This window comes from Ornithorhynchus anatinus, chromosome 4, assembly GCF_004115215.2.
Source record: "Ornithorhynchus anatinus isolate Pmale09 chromosome 4, mOrnAna1.pri.v4, whole genome shotgun sequence".
In the NCBI taxonomy this organism is placed as follows: domain Eukaryota; kingdom Metazoa; phylum Chordata; class Mammalia; order Monotremata; family Ornithorhynchidae; genus Ornithorhynchus; species Ornithorhynchus anatinus.
Window position 1 is genome coordinate 86,553,398 of NC_041731.1, and position 20,974 is coordinate 86,574,371.

At 36.8% G+C, this 20,974-nt stretch overlaps 1 protein-coding gene across 1 annotated transcript in view; it reads left to right on the plus strand.

The window, feature by feature from the left end:
- Window positions 1–20,974, plus strand: part of COL11A1 (collagen type XI alpha 1 chain) — a 278,405-nt gene that overhangs the window by 105,863 nt on the left and 151,568 nt on the right. Inside the window, exons 14-25 of the mRNA XM_029063929.2 lie at window positions 2,707–2,763; window positions 5,591–5,644; window positions 8,034–8,087; window positions 8,401–8,454; window positions 8,633–8,686; window positions 12,219–12,272; window positions 12,394–12,438; window positions 13,418–13,471; window positions 14,452–14,496; window positions 14,835–14,888; window positions 15,361–15,405; window positions 20,811–20,864. Coding sequence (XP_028919762.1) covers window positions 2,707–2,763; window positions 5,591–5,644; window positions 8,034–8,087; window positions 8,401–8,454; window positions 8,633–8,686; window positions 12,219–12,272; window positions 12,394–12,438; window positions 13,418–13,471; window positions 14,452–14,496; window positions 14,835–14,888; window positions 15,361–15,405; window positions 20,811–20,864 — 624 coding nt within the window. The remainder of the gene's footprint in view (window positions 1–2,706; window positions 2,764–5,590; window positions 5,645–8,033; window positions 8,088–8,400; window positions 8,455–8,632; window positions 8,687–12,218; window positions 12,273–12,393; window positions 12,439–13,417; window positions 13,472–14,451; window positions 14,497–14,834; window positions 14,889–15,360; window positions 15,406–20,810; window positions 20,865–20,974) is intronic.

The following is a 20,974-nucleotide window of genomic DNA, read 5'->3' on the forward strand; positions in this document are numbered from 1 at the left end:
AAGTACTTATCTTATCCCACCTTGATTAATGTAGCAGCCTCCTTCTTGTCCTCCCTGCCTCCTGTCTCTCCCCACTCCAGTCCATTCTTCACTCAGCTGCCCGGATCATTTTCCAACAAAAAATGTTGAGACCATGTTTCTCCACTCCTCAAGAAACTCCAGTGGTTGCCCATCCACTTCATCATCAAATAAAAACTCCTCACCATTGGCTTTAAAGCACTCATTCACTTTGCCCACCTTACCTTACCTCGCTATTCTCCTACTACAATCCAGGCTACACACTTCATAAGCAGCGTGGTTCAGTGGAAAGAGCCTGGGCTTGGGAGTTAGAAGTCATGGGTTTGAAATCCCTGCTCTGCCACTTGTCAGCTGTGTGACTGTGGGCTTGCTTAACTTCTCGCTTAACTTCTCTGTGCCTCAGTTACCTCATCTGTAAAATGGGGATTAACTGTGAGCCTCACGTGGGACAACCTGATTACCTTGTATCTACCCCACTGCTTAGAACAGTGCTCTGCACACAGTAAGCACTTAAATGCCAACATTATTATTATTATTTGTTGTTATTATTATTAATGCTAACTGTCTCACTGTACCTCATTTCATTTATCTTGTCTAAGTCCTCCCTCTGGCCCAGAATGCCTTCCCTCCTCATATCTGAGAGACAATTATTCAATCCCCTTCAAAACCTTATTGAAGGCACATCTCAAAAAAGGCTTCCATGACTAAGCTTTTCTTTCCTATTCTCCTATTCTCTTCTGCATCACCCTGACTTAATCCCTTTATTCATTTCTCCCCTCCCCCAGCCCATTGGTACTTGTGTACATAGCTGTAATTATTCATGTATTTAGTCATATTGTCTGTCTCCCCATCTAGACTATTAGCTCACTGTGGACAGGGTTTGTGTCTGTTTATTGTTGTAAACAAGCTCTTAGTACAGTGCTTTGCACACAGTAAGCACTCAATAAATATTGAATGAATGAATGAACATAAGTATGTGTCAGCAGATCTATTTCCCACATTCAGGGTCAGAGGAAGGAATGGTCTTGGCCTATAGGTACCCTTTTTATCCACAGTTCTTCCTTGAGGACCTCAGAACCTAGAAGCCCCCATTGTGTGTGTACCGGTATGCACACATGACTTGGGTGGGTACAAGTGTGTGATAATATGGAGAATCTTCCTTAACCTTACTCTGTGAAGGAAGTGGATTTTTTCCTTTGACATCAGTCTAGCACTTCCTAAAATTAAACAAACACATAGAAATCTGAAAATTTAAGTAACAAATAACTTATGGCCTAACTTGACAATAAGTATTTTAAAGTGACTTCCAAATAACTGAATGGAAAGAAACACTATTATATACATTTTTTAACAATCCCCAAATTTTCCCCTAATATCATTTTCCCTAAAGAGCTATACTTAGTTAAAATAACATGTAGCACTAATTATACCAAGTAATATATGAAAAGACATATATAAAATTGAAATTTCTAAGATAAATTCATTTCTACATTTTTGGAAAAATCACATCACCAAAGAATTTCTTACCAGCTCCTCAAGGGCAGGAATTGTGTTTCTGAAATTTACTGTATTTTCCAAGTGTGTAGTACAGCGCTCTGTAAATTGCAAGTGCTCAATAAATGCCGTTGGTCAAAAAGAATATTTGCCAAGTTCCTTTGAAATTTGATAGCATAAATACCATTTAAAAAATTTTAAACTGAAAGATTGAACATTGCATTTTTTGATTCACTATGTAGTTTCAAAGATGACAGGCAATTTTTCTGGTAGAATTTTATAATTCCTTGCATTATGCTCTTCCCCCTCTAGACTATAAGCCCATGTTGGCAGGAATTGTCTCTCTTTATTGCTTGTATTGTACTTTCAAAGCACTTAGTACAGTGCTCTGCACACAGTAAGTGCTCAATAAATTTGATTGAATGAATGCTCAAGTTTGTTTTATATTGTAGCATATGGTGCAAATTTAATTACTACCAAATTTATTCAATTGAAAATAGTGTTAACTATAAATATGCATTGTGTTGAACACATTTATGTTGCTCACTATATAGTCAAGTGTTGCATATAACATTCCATTTTGCCCATTGCTATATGACATTGCATTTCTTTCCTTAACTAGTTTGTTTTAAGAGTGCAATTTCCTTTGTAACCCCATAATTTCAATTTGCTTTTGGATAATTACTTTTGTTCCTAATTTGCATAATTAACTCACATTAAATTCATTCTGCAGTGTTCTTAAAATAATAATTATTATTTTTAAATTTTAAACACAGTGGTTAAGCATATAACCCATAAATATTTAAGACTATAGTCCATCCTTGTACCAATCAACAGACACAGTGCAGGATTCACAAGGGACAGGGGAGAGAATTATTGCATAATAGATATATAGTCTTGAAATTTTTTTAGGCAGTCAAATTATTTGATATTTCCTACATTAGTAAATAAATCATCATCATGGCCCTTCCACTGACGTACATTGAAGTTACAGAATATAAACAGTGTTACATATTTGACTGTGAATTGTCATCTATCAGCTATGGAAAAATAGCCATTCATAAGAAAATTGGTAACCTCCAGGTCTGCAGCTACTATGCTTCAATTAATTGTGCATAGCTTGACATGAAATATTCTGCATGTGCACACTGGAAAGTGGATAGCCTTATTTTATGTTTTTCTTTAATTTTCCAGATTGCTATGAGAGGTCCACCTGGCCCAATGGGTCTAACCGGAAGACCGGGTCCTGTGGTACGTACAGAAAGTAATAGAGAATGTAATGCTGAAGTGGAAAGACTCTGGGGTCATTTCTTTTCTTGTTTCACATGTTTCTGTTTACTCACAAGCTGACCCATTTACTTGTTTTTCACTGCATCACAACCCATAATCATTCTCATTTACTGTGGCCATTAGACTAATGGGTTTATTAAGTTTGGAAGCCCAGGAATATTTGACCATATATAAAAGGTTTTTATCATGTATTGTAAAAACTGAATCATAGTAGAGAAAGTGAAGTGAATTTGGAAGTAAAACATGTAAGTGCTCTAGGATACCATATGGGAAAACAAAAAGCACTTGTGATTTTATACCAAATGCTGGGTGCCAGTTGAGATCACAGATCCCTTCTCATTATAACAACAAATAAAGAGGAACAAACTTCACTGTTCTACATTGAGCAACTGTAGTGATGCTATATCCTTTGTGTTTTCCCACCTTATGGTTTAAGGTTAAGTAGATATTCTGAAAAAAGAATCAAAATAATGTTTTCCATGGAGAGTAAGGTATATAAATGGAATGATTGTCAAAATGCCATGTCATAAGTAAGAAGGTTACCTCACTATTTTTTTGGAAATGAATACTGTATTTTTCTCCTTTTGAAAATGAATACTATGAAAAGCATATCAAGTAATCACCTAAGTGTTGTAATTAATCTCTTACTATCATTTAACTTGCCATTAAAGTACACCTGAAACCAATAAAAAAGAAACATATTGTAGACCAAAATATAGGTTTGGCAGAAAACTAGTTCTTTTGAAAATTATTATGTCAGAAAGTTATAATAATGTAATTGGCAATAGTGTTGGGCAGAAAAAATATGACAACCTTCTATAAGAAATTTGTTTCGTTAAGAAATCAGTGTGCAGTTTCCATTATTTGCTATAATTAATTAGAATGTATTTGGTATTAAATATAATTTTAATGAATTCTATTTTTAAAGGATAAGGTGCACAATATATTATATAGTGGAAGTTTAGTCACAATCTATTAAAATTTTATAAAGCTAAAATAATAAAAATATAAGATGTAATCCTTATTAAGGGTCAATATTTCCTCCCTTGTTTTGCAATTATTGCCTAGTAAAAAGGATATTGCACTGGAGTCATGAGACCTGAATATACTCCTAGCTCTGTCATTTGCATGATTTGTGACCTTGGCCCTGTCATTTGACTTTGGCCAAATCACTTAACTTTTCTGTGCCTCAGTTTCCTTCTCTGTAAAATGGGAATAAAGCACATTTGGTATGAAACTATTATTGCAATTAGTGTAGAAACCCCATACCTATTCATGAATGTCCATAAACAAGGAATCAAGGTCAGATTTCTTCTTTAGGCAAAGATCATTTATATGCGACCCCTATCTTGATTATTTTTTCATGCTACACATATAAATTTTGTGCCAAGATCTTGTCCTGGAACTCTATTCCTAATCTTCTTGCTGAAGAAACGAATGGAAGTTCTTCATATATATGTTAGAGTTATATGGTGCTAGTTAGATGCCACTTCATATACCAAGAAAGATAGTAACAAGGGAAGCTGGTCCTGTATTTCCTTAGTGAGGAATAGAAGGGTAAATGAACAAGCGGACTGCTGTAATTGTAGACAAAAGGACAGATGTGAACTAGTTACAATGACCATATTTCTGAAACCATTTAGAAGTTGCTTGTTTCATAAAATCCAATTTTAGTGTATTAGCATAATTGAAATATAAATTGACTTTGTTAATTGCTTAATTGGTGGGTAATAACTGGTCTGATGCAGTTGGTTGTTGGAAAGTTGTTGTTAAGATTTAATTGCATTAATTCTTCATTAAAAGCTTGATTGTCTTCTCTTTCCCAGGATCCCTCCACGTTATTTTCAATGTAGAAGTATTATTCATTTGTAGTTTGCAGCACTACTGAAGAGCCAAACTTATAGTTATTTTGCTCTGAAGCCACTAGGAGGCTCCAGAAATCCAACCTTTCCTGCTTTGGCATAATTTGTTATCTATGGATACAACAAACCATTTAATTGAGAAAGCACTGATTAAAGTCGCTGAAAAAAAAATTTAGTATATTATGAAGATAACTTGCTTTATCAGGAAATAATTGTAATTACCACATTTCACTTCCATCAGAATGGACATAAGCTTCTATACTGTTAATCTTAAAGTAAAATGCATATTATTGGTTAGATTTATTCAGAATAATTCCACTTTTGTGAAATGAGTGCTTCTTCTTTGCACTAATAGAGCTTTCTGATTAATGTGGGGTTATCTACATATGTATGTTTTCATGAGAAAGAAAGATTGGATTTTGAAAAAAAAAAATGTATGCCAAGACTTGTACTGGCACAGAAACAAGATAATTAGGTCAGACACAGTTCTGGTCCCATATAATATTCACAGCCTAAGTAGAAGGGAAACTATATATTGAATGTTCATTTTACAAATGGCAGGTTCATATAAAACTATGCCTTGACTCTGTAGATCTAAAATAGGCCCAAAGTTGTTGTCATTTGGGTCATAGATGACACTGGCTTTTACAGCATATATACAGTAAGGCTGGTAATTTGGTGCTTGGATTTCCAAAGTAATCTTCCTGAGAAGTCATTTACATAGAAATCAAACATTTGTAGAATTTAGTGTTCGAGAACTCTAAGCAAAAGAGTTCAAGACACTTGTAAATTCTGATCATATAATTGAATTAATTTTAGGCAGGAATGCATTTGACTCTTCTATGTGGCAGCGTGAATTATGGTGTCACTTTGTTAGGCATTTTGTTGTTAGTTAATGGTGGTATATTTTTTTCCTTTTCAAATAGGGTGGACCTGGTTCTTCAGGAGCCAAAGGAGAAGGAGGTGATCCAGGCCCTCAGGTAAATTTCATCTGACTCCAGTTCTTCAACCTTTTTACTTTCTTGGATATTCAATATTTTCTTTATTTGTGCTAATTGAATAAACTGCCTTATTAAGACCCCAATGGCAGCAGAGTTATATCTTAGATTTACTTTAATCAAAGATATGAAATGTCATCTGTTTTCATTTAACACAAATAGCTTACTGACATAGTCCTACCACCAGTGAAGTCTAGCTTCTTAATTAAGTCAAGTCTATGACTTAGAATTACTCTGGGTGGCAGGATTGTGCTCACAGTGACCTACTCTGCCTGCTCCAGGACATCTCTGAAAATATGCTCCATTTAGGTGACTGGACACTTGAGAGGTCTTTCTGAGAATCACGAGGATTCCTGGGTGCCCACCAAAACCTTCACCCCAACCTCTTGGAAAAGCAAATGCAAAAATTAGGACAAATAGCATAACCTTTTTATTTTTGACAATTCCTTTGGGAAATGTAACTTTTATTTCAAATGCATTTATGTCAAACATCAATAAGACCCCATTAAATGTAAGCTAAAACAAGAGAGCACCCTAAATTTGGCAGTAACACAAACTTGACACCATCTATCATCACATTTATGCCTTTGAAAGGACAGTTCTCTAAGAGCTATTTGGTCAATAAAAGCTGTTATTAGTGTGAGTCCACAGCCATACCATAGCGCTCTCCTCTCTAAAGCAATGATTGGGAAAGCTTACCAGGAGAGTTCAAGGGGTAGAGATGATGGATCAGTGTGGCCTTTGAAAGAGGTGTGCAACAATTTACAATTACACCGGGAGCCCATGAAAGCATTCATCATTTGTTACCAATCAAAATCTGGATCAGGTTTGGTAAGAGTATTTCCAAAGTCTGAGATCCATTTGATGAGCCCAGACCAGCTTGGAGAATGAGAAACTAAAGAATGACCATGAAGTTTGCTTAGAGTATGAATTTCTTTGAATTCCTGAGGCCAAAAGGAAATAAAATATTTATATAGGTTATCTCTGTAAGCAACAACTTGTTAGATTTTGCCTTCAGTGCAGGCTTAGAGAAACTATTTTCCTGGAATCACTGAGACATAAAATCCAGGTTCATCTGCTGTTATCACTGCCAATTTTTCCAACAAAGCTCTAGCCTCAACTCTGGCAAGACTCCATGCTTGCGCTTTTGTGGATTTCAAGTCTATAGTATATTCCCCCTTGCCCCAACCTTGAATAAATAAATATGATTTATGTGACTCTAGCCACTTCAAATATAATTCTAGGAAGGGAGAAAAGATGGGTTTTTAATGCATTTCTTACAGATCAAATGTAATTTATACTATATCATATAATATAGGAATATGAAATTATAATAAACTATTTCCTTAAGCAGTTTCATTATATCTTATATTTTCTTATGTTCCTATGCTGAAATGTTATATATGTTTTGAATATCAGAAACTTCCATGTCATTCTCCATTGTTAAAATTTTACTAGGTTAAAAATTACTTTGAAAAATGTCAATTATAGTTTACATTTAAAAGTAAGAGAGCGGTATTAAGGCCCATTTACCATGTCTAAATTGTAGAATCTAGATTTCAGAAATTAAGCTCATTCAATTTTCATGAAATTTTAATCATGAGTTTTGCTTTTGTACCATTAGAGATATTTGTGGAGTGCTTACTGTGTATAAAGCACTGTACTGTGTTTGGGAAAGTAATAATAACAATAATGGTATTTGTTAAGTGATTATGATATGCCAAGCACTATTCTAAGTGCTGGAGGAGATACAGGGTAATCAGGTTGTCTTACACGGGCTCATACTTTTAATCCCCATTTTACAGATGAGGTAACTGAGGCACAGAGAAGTTAAGTGACTTGCCCAAGGTCACACAGCAGACAAGTGGCAGAGGCGGGATTAGAACCCATGTCCTCTGACTCCCAAGACCACGCTCTTTCCACTAAGCCATGCTGCTTCTCTACAGTATAGCACAGTTGGTAGGCATTTTCCCTGTCCACAGTGAGCTTACAATCTAAGACAGTATATTACAGACAGTAATATAAATAAATGATTTATGATTATTTATAGATCTATACATTAGTGCTGTGGAGGAAAATCAAATGCCCAAAGGTCATAGATCCAAGTCCTAGTTAGCCAGTAATTAGTGGGGGTAGTTTGATATTTAGAAAATATCCTTTAGTTTTTCTACCTTTTCTACATATTTACTTAACAGGCAAATGTTTTAAACTGTGCAACTAAATGTAGGATGTACACTTTTAAGTAGCAGGAGGTATGGAGTGACTTTTAAAGGCCATACAATTCTAAGACAGGTATTGAACTCATTATTACTTATATTTTATTCCTCTAAATAAACTCATTGGAGTTTATTATCTTCTCATTTTTGTTTAGGGTCCTCGTGGAATTCAAGGTCCCCCTGGTCCAACTGGAAAAGCAGGAAAGCGGGTCTGTAGCACTTCATATAACAATAAAAATTATGTTATTTGTTAAGAGCTTCCTATGTGTGTCAAGAATGTTCTAAGTGCTGGGACATAGTTCCTATGCCTTATGGGGCTTTCCCATCCCATATGGTGCTCAAAGTCGAAGTAGAAGGGAGAACAGGTATTTAAGAGAACTGCATTTAAGAGAAATGGCTTGTGTAAACAATGCCTTGGAATGAGAATTTGTTAAAAGGAATTTGATAAAAGTCATCAATTTTCCTTTATACAACAGTCTGGTATGCCAGATATTTTAAGCCCATTCTTCTTGCATTCTTCAGGGTCGTCCTGGTGCTGATGGAGGTCGAGGGATGCCCGGAGAACCCGGATCAAAGGTGAATGATCTTAAAATTTGGAGCAACCTGTTGATCAAAGCCTGTGAGACATTCATATATTTAAATGAAATATGTTAGTTGAAAATAACACTTCATGGTTCCACATAATTCTTATAAACTTTCTGGCTTGGAAATAGTTTTTCTTACATTTTATTGAGCCTGCTTCTTTTATTTATAGGGTGACAGAGGCTTTGATGGACTCCCTGGTCTACCTGGAGACAAGGGCCACCGAGTAAGATAAAGTGCTTTTTATTTCCATTGGAAAATAATATTATGCTCTTCATTTCTCTTAACACATTTTGATGTTGATACAGACACTTAAACTAGAACAGGAACATTTCAATTGGCAGGAACAGGAGAAGCTCCAAAACAATCAGAAACCAATAGAATCAGTATACTAGACTTGCCTCTATTCCCTCTATGGGGAAATGTCAAGTAACAAATAATAAAAAAAACCTTGGCCTGTAGCACAATAATTTTGACTAATAGTAAATCTTGTCTAGAAAAAAAAATTGAAACACATTGCTTTAAAAACTACATTAGTGATCTGTTGGAAGATTTTTCATCTCTCATGTTAGTGTGATATTAGCAGTAAAGAACTGTTGAATGAATCACTACACTTTGATTTATGCTTATAATGTCATATTCACCTAAAATGTCAAATTTTAATCTTTTATTCATTCATTCAATCATATTTATTGAGTGCTTCCTGTGTGTGGAGCACTGTACTAAGCACTTGGAAAGTACAGTTTGGCACCAGATAGAGACAATCTCTACCCAACAGTGGGCTCACAGTTTAGAAGGGGGAGACAGACAACAAAACAAGTAGACAGGCGTGTCCTTTCTTCTTGGAATACTCATTATGGGACATTTTCTTATGCCAGAAGTTGAGTTGCAATTGGCTCCTACTTATTCTAGCTCAGAACTCAATGCACAGTTATTTTTTAGCCACATTCTACTGGCTACTTATAGTTCTTTCTCGGACATAATGTGGCACAGGTAGAGACATATATGGGGAGTGTGTTGATGTCTTGATGTTTATTTTAGTTATCAGGCACAACTACCAAGTCTCAAGAAATATTAACCACTGAAATATTCTTTAAAATATCCTTTGCCTTCTTACTGGTTATCTTGAAGCCAGCATAAGCCATAACATAAGTAAATCAAAATTACCCATTACCCCAATTATCCAAAATTACTATTACTTAACCACTAACTCAAATATATATGCTCATTCCTTCTTAATTATTATTATTATTATGTTGGTATTTGTTAAGCGCTTACTATGTTCCAAGCACTGTTCTAAGCGCTGGGGTAGACACAGGGGAATCAAGTTGTCCCACTTGGGGCTCACAGTCTTAATCCCCATTTTACAGATGAGGTAACTGAGGCACCGAGAAGTTAAGTGACTTGCCCAAAGTCACAGAGCTGACAAGTGTCCGAGCTGGGATTCAAACCCATGATCTCTGACTCCCAAGCCTGTTCTCTTTCCACTGAGCCACGCTGCTTCTTCCTTCCTCTTAAATGTATAGTCCTCCTGAAATGCATTTTAATGTCTGTCTCTCTTGTTAGATGGTAAGCTTCTTTAAGGGAGGAATCAGATCTGCTAATTCTATTGTGTTCTCTCAAGTGTTTAGTATAGTGTTGTGCAGACAGTTGCTCAAAAATACAGTTGATTGATTGAATAGAAAAAAATCTAGAAACAAAATAAACAGTGGAGTTCCCTAAGAGCCTTGGATTCAATTCTTATTTGAAATTGTAGGCTAAGAATTGGCTAGGGGAGAGTTTTAGATAGACTGAAGGGAAAGGATATGAGAACCAGAATTTAATTTCTCTGCTGAATGAATATGTAGCATGAAATTGAGTGGGGATATTAAGTAGAGGCATTTGGACATGTGGCACAATATCAGTGAGACCAGTAAGGGTGAAGACACTGAAAATTCAATTCAGTTTAAATAAATTTAATCTAAAGAGGTTTTCCACCCCATTGTCATATTTAATGAATGGGAAAAGCTCAAGAAGTAGTTCATGCAGATTTGGGATTCTAGAAATTGAAAACACAATAAAATTTTCAAAAACGTATTTTAAAATAACACCCTGAAATGTAATTTGAGTGTTCTGGGACAAATGGATAAATTATTAAGAGGAGTTTTCCAGTGGTAAAAAATGTGCTTGGGGTAAAGCAAACTATGTATATCTGCAGGGACTGCTTTATGAAGCCGAAGGAATGCGTTTGAAGGCTTAAGCCACCAGTGCTTGACCCAGGAACTTTTGCATCATTGACCTTCCTTCTTAGTAGACAAACAAATGACTAATTTTATTTCCCTGACTTTAGATCTCATAGACCATCCACTCGCACAGAAACTGATTTGGATAAGGAAAAGTTTTAATTTTCCACACAATTTTTCTCTTCCTCTGACTTTCCCTTTGTCAGCTTTTTTCTCATACACACCCAAGATTTAGGGTAAAGGTAAATTACCCTAAAAAAATAGGGTAAAGAAGAATGTAAAAAGGAATAGAGTTAAGAGAATAAAACATCAGGTAGGAATTTCAAAAGGTGTGTGAGGTGCGTATGTGTGTGTATGTGTGTGTTTGGCAAGTAGAGGGGTTGGAGAGTGTGAAACATAAGAGGAAAAGGTATTATCCTCAATGGGGAGGAGGAACACTGAAAGGAAAGTTATTTAAAATGAAAAAAAGTAATCATCCTATTTCCACCACTCAAAAGAAGCCTTCACCCAACAGGGTGTGTGTTTGAAAAATAATACCTAGCTTTTCATTGTATAATGCAAGTGATTTGGGTATGTAGAACCTTAGTGAAAGAAAACAGAGTCTGAGTGAGGCAGAAGTTGCCAATCAGATTCAAGACAGATCCCTGAACCAATAAGTAATTAGTAGTATTTATATAGAGCATCTATTGTGTGTAAAGCACTGTGCTAATCACTTAGGAGAGTGGAAAAGAACATACAATCTAGTGGCTGGAGAACAGAAGGAAACAATTGAATGTCTAAAAATTTCTGCATGTCTGACTTCAAAACAAATGAGACTGAATCAATTCATATTAATTATGGCAAAACAATTATTTTCATTATAAAATATCACTTTTATTAATAATAAGGCTACAAACATTTGCCATATTAAGAAGCAGATAGATTATATGATTTTATCCCTAGCCAGAGATTTCTCTGTTTTAGATCCAGACACTCTCTTCAATATGAGAGACTTGGAATTATCATGTGAAATAGCTAGAATTATTGATTCTTAAACCTGTAAACTTTTTTGTGTGTGTTTTTTAGTGATACTTGCAAAACACTTTACATATGTATTAAGCTCTGGAATAATATAAGATAATCAGGTTGGACACATCCTGGTACCACATGGGGCTCGTATTCAAAGTAGGATTTAATCCCCAGTTTACATGGAAGTCAAATGGGAAAGCTAGGATTAGAACCCAGATCCTCTGACTCTTAGATCCCTGCTCTTTCCCACTAAGGCCCTCTGCTTCCCATGATACCTAGTACTTGACTGGTAGCTTTTCCATAATGATTTCAGAATGAATGGAAATAAAAATAATGAGAAGTAGACTGTACTTACCTTTCTTCCTGCTGATGATTGTTGCCCTTTACCTATACGATTTTCTAACAAAAATATTCCAACATGCTTTTAAGTTTCCACATGAAAAATATTTTCCTGCTGTACTTAGACTGCAGATGATTCATAAATATTCTGTCTTATTTGGATATTCCTTTTCATTTTTCATTTAAAAGGGAGAACGTGGTCCCCAAGGCCCTCCTGGCTCTCCTGGTGAAGATGGAATGAGGGTAAGAAGGAATGAGACTTTCGCATTATTGAATATTCATATTTAAAATTAAACAAAGACATCTGGAAGGGTTACACTCTGCTCCTGTAATTAGCTTTTGTCAATTCATTTTATACTGTCAGGGAGAAGATGGAGAAATTGGACCAAGAGGTCTTCCTGGTGAAGCTGTAAGCAGAACTTTTTTTTCATTATTTTTTTTTTTCATTCTAATGTCTACTTGTAGGTTAAGGGCCTTGACTTTTAGTTTCCACTAACTTTTGAATACTGCTCATATAGAAAAAGAGGAACATTGCATGGAGTCAGTATTATTGCATGTTTCCCATGTTTTGAAGAATTTGGGGTGCTTCAAAAATTTGTGATGTTTAAAAATTTTAGATTTTTCTATGATAGTCCATAAGAACAAGTTAGAGTAAGGCAAAATCACTCAGACCGAGTACTGAGGGTCCAAAATAAACAAAATCTAGATAAACTTTAGCTTTAAATTTTGTGAAGAATAAAATGTGTCTAACAATCAAAATGGACTATTTTGGGAACTTGTGAATATCATATGAAAGTGGATGAGAGTTGAAATCATTTTGAACATGATTAACTCAAGAATGGTTTTGTAGTAGGCACTACAATATGGAGGAAAAAACTAGAGTTTGTGGGGCATGAGCTTAAACTCTGTTGCATTTTTGTTTACCACATGTGACCCTGTATTCTTGTTGTAAAAGTTTAATGTATATTAACTTTCAAAATTAATCACTCAGTAGAAACTATACCGGAAAAACTCAGGATATATATGTTCTGTGATGTAGAATGATATAAAAAAGTAGGCTGACTTTGTTTAGAAGTCTATGAAATGGCAAATTGGAGACCCAAATTATTATTCACATCTAGAATAGAGTAACACACAGAATTACCTCTTGTGTAGCACTTACTTACTTTTTAGTTTTTGAATATCTAAGAAAAGTAGTCTTATACAACTTTTCTCACCAAATCATGTCATAAAAAAAATTGAAGCACCATTCTAAAATTCATTTTAAGAAACTGTGATTCTACAATTTTTTTTAACCTTTAGGTGAAATCATTAGTTAATGTTCGTGGGCAAGGACCCACTCAGAATAGTTGAAAAAAGAAGATTTTTTTTTTCCTTTTCCACTCTAGGGTCCTCGTGGACTACTGGGACCAAGAGGAACCCCTGGCCCTACAGGCCAACCCGTATGTATCTTTCAAAACACTCTGAGTCTTTCTTGGCAGCTATACAACTATGTACTCAAGACCGATGAGGTTGCTTAAATTGCAGTTTGCGCATTAAAATTTCCACCATATTCCCAGTACTGAACATTATGACAGTGCAGTGACTTCTAGTCCCTTATTTCCGTATGCATTTATTCCTTCATAGTGTTGTTGGTTTGGGGATTTCTTATGAATGTTTCCAAACTACCTGGGAAAATAGGGCAGCATAGATTTTTGGATGATAATCTGCCCTCAATCATCACACTTTATGCAGAGGAAATTCAGTGGGGTAATATTAATCACACTATTTACTGAGAATTTATTGTGTACTAAGCAGTTATAAAAGTACAATAGTTATAAAAGTACTTGTCCATGGAGTGAGAAGGTGCAGCTTCTCATAGTTTTCATCAGAGTTTTTCTGTAGGTACAGTTTCTCTTAGGGAATAATTCAGTAAGCAAAGCCTCTTAGAATTCATCTATATTTAGAACTAAACTTCAAGAAGCTGTGGTTCTCCTTTTCCCTAAGTTTGCTCTTGCCCAAAATAAATGATACACATTAAAACATCACGGATGACAGTTTACCAGGGACCCAGAAAACTCTATCCAATTATCCAAAACTGCAACAGACATGATAGGAACCCTTGTAGCTGCTTCTTTTTCCAATACCCGCAAGGTATTTTTACTCATTGAGACCAACTCCTAGTACCTACTTATATTTCAAGACTGTAAGCTCAATGCGGGCTGGAAACTTGTCTACCAACTCTGTAATACTGTACTTGCCCAAGAGTTTAATACGGTGCTCTGCAAATCCTAGGCACTCAGTAAGTATGACTGATGGCTGCTTTCAGAGTTTTTGTGTGTTCATAAGATGAAGCTGAAGGTGGAATTCACTGATGGGTGAATGCATGCTTGTAAAACGTTCAATGATAATTTTCTAACTCTTCATTTCCCTCTCCTTGAAGGGTATCGCGGGTATAGATGGCCCACAAGGTCCTAAAGGAAACATGGTATGTAGATAATTGAACTAAATAACTTAAATCCACGATTAGCTCAGATTATTTTGAATTTCTAAATAGTACAGATGGACTGTGGACTGTAATGTTTCATCAACCCAGACATGTGCCTGAGTTGACTTGCCTGCTTATCTATTAATTGCTGTGAAGTAAAGTGCTGTTAAAATAGCAATATCCCCCAGAGAGAGGGAAAAAAACTCCATGAAAAAGTTAATATTTAGATTCCTTAGGAGACAAACCAAGATTTGTGAGCAGTATTTTTAGCCCCAGAAGTGAAGAATCATTATGCAGTAAGCCTTTCCTTAAAGACTCTTTGTGTTTTCACATGGTAGGGTCCTCAAGGGGAACCTGGACCGCCTGGTCAACAAGGAAATCCGGGCCCTCAAGTAAGTTTCACATCATGTGCAGTTTATGATATTCTGTTTGATCACAGTTTCTAGGAAGCACAACATTGCATGGAAAGAGCCCCTTGCATGTGGCCCTGACAAAGTCTGAGCATTTTCTAAATAAGCCTGAAAAACATGCAAAGTATGAAGGCAGGAGGTTTTGAAAGTGAGCTTGCAGAGGCCTCTTTCTTCTGAGAGAAAAATGACTCATTCAAGTGTTCCCAGAAAGCTAGTCCTACTAAGCCACACCTGCAGGAGGGTTCTGAATAGGATCATTTTACGGCCTGAATGCCAAGATGGTCACTTGTACAGACACTCACACGAAGTTCCCTAGCTGACTAGTTTAAACATACAGGGTTCTTTTCTGATACCAAGAAATGGATTAGTAATCACTACATTGACTTCTTTCTGGAAAATTATAGCTGGAGCTGACATTTATGCCTGACTTTTGAACTGGATTTTCTTTCTACAGGGTCTTCCTGGGCCCCAAGGATCTATTGGACCCCCTGGTGAAAAAGTAAGTTGTAACATTGCTCCACTATGATCTGGTCAGTGCATCTGGGTAACAAGTCTGTTGTTGGGAGCCTAAAGGCTTTCCCTTCTGTTTTAGATAACTACCCATGGCCCAGTAAACAGGGAATTCCTCTAGAGCAACCCTAGATTTCAGAAAAGTATGAGAAGCAGAATGTATTGACACAGCAGTCACTGAACTGTAACCAATAAAAAGTACTGATAGCTACCCCTTGGATGACTGCCCAGGAGTGACATTCTAAGCTGCACTTATTGCTTTAGTGCATTAGTATTGGAAAAGTATTAATGCATTAGAAGATACATTAGCATTCTGCCCTTCTCTCTACTGGAAAGATTTGAAAATTATGAAAATCATTGAAATGTTAAATTTGCTTTTTGTTTGGATGGATCCCCTGTTGAGATCAAATATGATGAAGGGGGAATTTTTAAGACATCACTGTCTCCAAATTAAATGTTTCCTAGGATACCTACTTAACAATAATCATTTCAGTCCTGAATAAAAGAAAAAATCAATTTTATCCTGATTGAAAATCATACTGAGATTTTTTTTTCCCTCTTTTCTCTATGGAGTTTTCCTAAATTTTCAACACCTGCCCTCACCATTATTCCACCTCATTCTCTCTCAAGTTCCATCTGGACACTTTCTATATCTGGGAGCTTTACAACTCTACATACTTACCTTGAGGTAATGCTATTATAGGGAAAGGGTGGAATATACATGTCCAGCATTCCTCAAGCTTTCCCCAAAGTGTATTTCATTCATCTCAGATGAGGCACTCAATGGCCCTTCCTGTTGTTTTCATCATCTTTTCTATTCTGATGCAGCTGCAAGATTTATTATTAAAACCAAGCAGGAGATGTGCCCATTAACTTTTCTAGCATTATATATATAATATATCTTTATATCTGTATCAATGTCAATATGACAAATCGGAGAACTCACATTTGTTCTACTCTGCCAGTAGTGGAGTGCAATGTGTGAGTTTCTTCAGTCCTTGAACTACTGATGTTCATTAGTTGCTTCAAAAAGAACAGAAACTGTAGAAATGTGTTGTTACTTTAGCTTTACTATCTTTTTTTGTTCTTACTTCCCCAAGTTTTATTGCTTGGCAACCTTGGAGATGAAAGACTCTAGCCTCCCCATCTCTTCTTGACTCTTAACTCTTCCTTCCTCCTTATCTACTCATTTTTTCCCTCCCATAGACCCTTCCAAAGGCAAATTGTAATAATGCAGTAGTTTGTTTTTACCCAAAATTCTACGAATAAGCAATTACCAGGTAATGTTGATGTCAGTCTATGCACCAAAATGTCATGTCATGTTGTGCTATGAGCTAACCAAAAGGAATAATCTTTTTTGACACTGACTGATACTGGCAATTGACTATTTTCTGTATTTCGATTTCAGTGACTCCATGTCACTAATATTAAATGCATCTCTATGAAAAGAAACAGTGGTACCGACTGGTTTGCAAACTCCAAGTTGATTTCAAATTGATAATATTAAAGTAGATCTGAAAATAGAACCCATATAATAATGGTGGTAATAATGATAATGACAGTAATTATGGTATTATGTTAAGCGCTTCCTGTGTAACAGCCACTGTACTGTACACTGTACACTGGAGGGGATACAAGCAAATCCGATTGGATGCAGTCCCTGTCCCACGTGAGGCTCACAGTCTCAACCCCCATTTTACAGATGAGCTAACTGAGACACAGAGAAGTTAAGTAACTTGCCCAAGGTCAAACAGCAGACAAATGGCAGAGCCGGGATTAGAACCCATGACCTTCTGACTCCCATGCCCATACTCTACCCACTGTGCCATGCTGCTTCATGCTGCTCCATATCTATTAGCATTTGAATTGAAAAATCTATTTATAATCTGATTTTATATTGTTCAAATTGAACATTCAGTGATAAATATTCATGGAAAATTGTCTGCAGAATTGGGAAATATTTGTTGGACAACGACTCACTTAGTCCCATCTCAGAACTCACTCTGAGAACTCACATGTTCCTATACCTCTCCTTCCCCTCCACACTGTCCCCGATTCATAGATTTAATTAAAGCAGTTGAGAAATCATCCAACAAGGAGAACCTTGGATAGAAGAGTCATCCATCCCAGGCAATTGCCAAGTCTCTCCTGGAGACCCTCCCTGATTCACTGGGGACTGTGCCCAACCTATCAGAGGCAATATCTAATCAGAGCCTGTTCTAAACTGTTGTTGCAATGCTAGGGAAAGTTTTCAAAGCTTTCAGCCTTAACGAGTCATTTTAGGTCATTAATCAAATTAATCAGTAGTATTTATTGAATACTTGCCATTCCCATTCTTGCATCCTACCCGGATCCTGATTGGTTCAGGCCCTCAATTGAAGTGGAATACCAGAAGCTTGTTGAACGCTCGTTAGCAATTAGTACAGTGGGCTGCCCAGTGTAAGAGCTCCATAAATACTGTGTGAAGATTGAGTTGCAACAGCAGGTAATTTTAGCATCCCTTCACCCCAATATCAGGACTGCAGCCAACATCATCTCAATTTGTCACAGATTTATCAAAGTAACATAATTAAATAGGAAGTCAAATGCTTAAAGTGATTCATCAAAATTCCAGTAATTTCCAACCTCAAGTATTTACAAATCTAAATTTACATAGATCAACAAATCACCAGATGATATATGGTGTACTACAGCCTCATGTGTTTGAACAGATGAGTTTGAGCAGATGAATCTTCAGGTGGTTTGGTAAGCCAGAGTCAATTAAAGGAAACTCCAGTGGATTGTTCATTATTTGTGGTTGGAGTGAGAAGCAGCGTGGCTCAGTGGAAAGAGCAGGGGCTTGGGAGTCAGAGGTCATGGATTCAAATCCAGGTTCTGTGACTTGTCAGCTGTGTGACTGTGGGAAAGTCACTTAACTTCTCTGTGCCTTAGTTCCCTCATCTGTAAAATGGGGATTAAGACTGTGAACCTCACATGGGACAAGCTGATTACCCTGTATCTACCCCAGCACTTAGAACAGTCCTCTGCGCGTAGTAAGCGCTTAACAAATACCAACATTGTTATTATTATTATTATTTTTGCTTTTGTGGAATCCTCTCAGTGTTGAAGTTCTTGGAACCAGACTGAAGGTAGGTCAGGTCCAGCCCAAATACCCAAAAAGAAATTTAGCCTACCTGCCACTTGGAACTACGAGATGGTAGCAAAAGGATACACCTGAGTCATAATCATATGCTTTTCTGTTACAACGGAGAAGAATGCTCTAACAATGATATTCTTAAACCAGGCTAAGATAAACACAACTCTGATGTCTGAACAGCAGTTTGGTCTCTGAACAATCAAGGCAATTTTCACTATTAGCTAGGTCTCAACTGATTTGAAGAAATTCCTGACCAGATGGGGGAAGAATGTCCAATTGGAAACAGTTTCCAATTACATGAGGGGTTCTTCTGGTATTTGAAGAGAGCCTACAGGGAGCATAGATTTCTAGCAGTCCTCAATCTTGTAATTATAGAGGAAAAAAAATGAGACCTGAATGAAATATCATGAACTGCCATAGGAATTGATGTAAATACAAACCTTTGTGTCAAATAATAAAGAGTACTAAATTAACAGTAAGCAGTGTATGCTTAATACTGGACTGCTTGAAAAAAGATTACTGCTCTGTGAACATTAAACAGGCCTACACTCTCCTGGATGTCTAGACACAGTGGGCTCTCACCACTCTGTCTCTATTCTTTTCAAGCTTTTCAGTTTGCAACTGCCTACATGCTGCCTCTGTTGCCCTAGTGGCTCAAAATGGTTAATAATCTCACTAGTGACCTTAATTTACTCCCAGGGAACAGTTTCCTCTTCAGGGGGATTAGACCCTCCGAGCACTAAATTTATCAGAGAGTAAATCAAAGAAGAAATGTTTGTAAATTGTTCAAGCAGCAAAATAATCACATGATAGCTAAAGTTAAGATTTTTTTATGAAAGGAAGATTTGTGAAGAGGAGAGTATTACAGTGCTTCTGGGTTAATAGGGGGCCATTGGTCTGTTCCCCTTTATAATTTACTTAGTGTACAGTAATATGCTGTTCCAAGCAGGAATCAAGGAGATAGGGAAGAAAAAAATATAAAATAAATGAGAGTCTGTAATGTGGGGGCCATGCTGATGGGTGAGGCAAGGGCTAGGAGTGTGAAAACAACAGGGTCCCCTCCGTGCCTCCTCACCCTGGGCGGACCCCTCCCCATGTCCTTTCACCCTGGACGGGCCCCTCTCACTGCCCCTTCCCATGCCCCTTCCTGTGTCTCTTCATCTCAGCAGGGGCCCTCCCCATACCCTTCCTTGAGTCCATCACTCCATCCAGGCCTCTATCACTGCCCCCAAACCCTGGTTGGGCCCTTGCCGTACCTTCCTGTGCCTCCTTACCCCAGCTGGGCCACTACCCACACTCCTCCCCATGCCCCTTCACCCCAGCCAGGCCCCTCCTTCTCTGTACCTCTCCCAGGCCCCTTCCTGTGCCCCTTCATCCCATCCAGGTCTCTCTTCATGCCGCTTTCTGTGCCTCCTCACCTCAGCTGTACCCTTCCCTATACCCCTTCCTCTAGAATATAAGAACATTAATTCATTCAATTGAATTTATTGAGCACTTACTGTGTGCAAAGCACTGTACTAAGTGCTTGAGAGAGTACAGTATAGCAATAAATGGACACATTCCTTGCCCACTGAGCTTACAGTCTTGTAGGCAGGGAATTCGTCTACCAACTCTGTTATATTGTCCTCTCCCAAGCGGTTAGTACTATGTTCTGCACACAGTATGTGCTTAACAAATGCAATTGATTGATTGATATCTTATTTGAGCATTTAGAGATTTTGAGGAGATTAAAAATAGGTTTTCTGTAGGTTGGGGACATTACTAATTCTTTTGAGGTTATGCCACTATTCTTACTTTTTATATTTCCTTTTGCCATAAGTTGATAATGTAATCTTTTCTCAGAACTTTACCCATTTTCTTTCATTTAATTTCATGATATTGTTCAATTATGTAACCATTTGCATATTTTCTAATTTGTACACATTTAAGAAATAAAGCAACACTTAGAAGCACCAGGGTAGATAAACCCACTAGCAATCATTTTCCAATGGTGAATTTTCCATAATACAAAACCTTTATCCTATTTTCTTTCTGAAAATAAACTGTAAATGTTCATAAAGCTTTCTAATTTCCCAAGGCTGATAAAATCCATGTTCAATATTTAATACCCGCAATTAATCCCTACTTGTGCAATTGTAAATCCTATTGCTGGGTTATTTGGTACTGAAGTATATGTGCATATATGTTTACCTCCTTCCATCAATTTATTGTGTATCCTTTATCTTTGTGTGTGTGTGTGTGTGTGTTTGTGTGTCTAGGGACCACAAGGAAAGCCTGGTCTTGCAGGACTCGCTGGTGCTGATGGACCGCCTGTAAGTTAATATAATTAGTGTCTTTTTAGTTTCTTCATATTGTTTGATTCCCTCATTTTGAAGGTTATGTAAATTGAGCTCTGAGGACAGATATAAGACAAAGGTTTGAC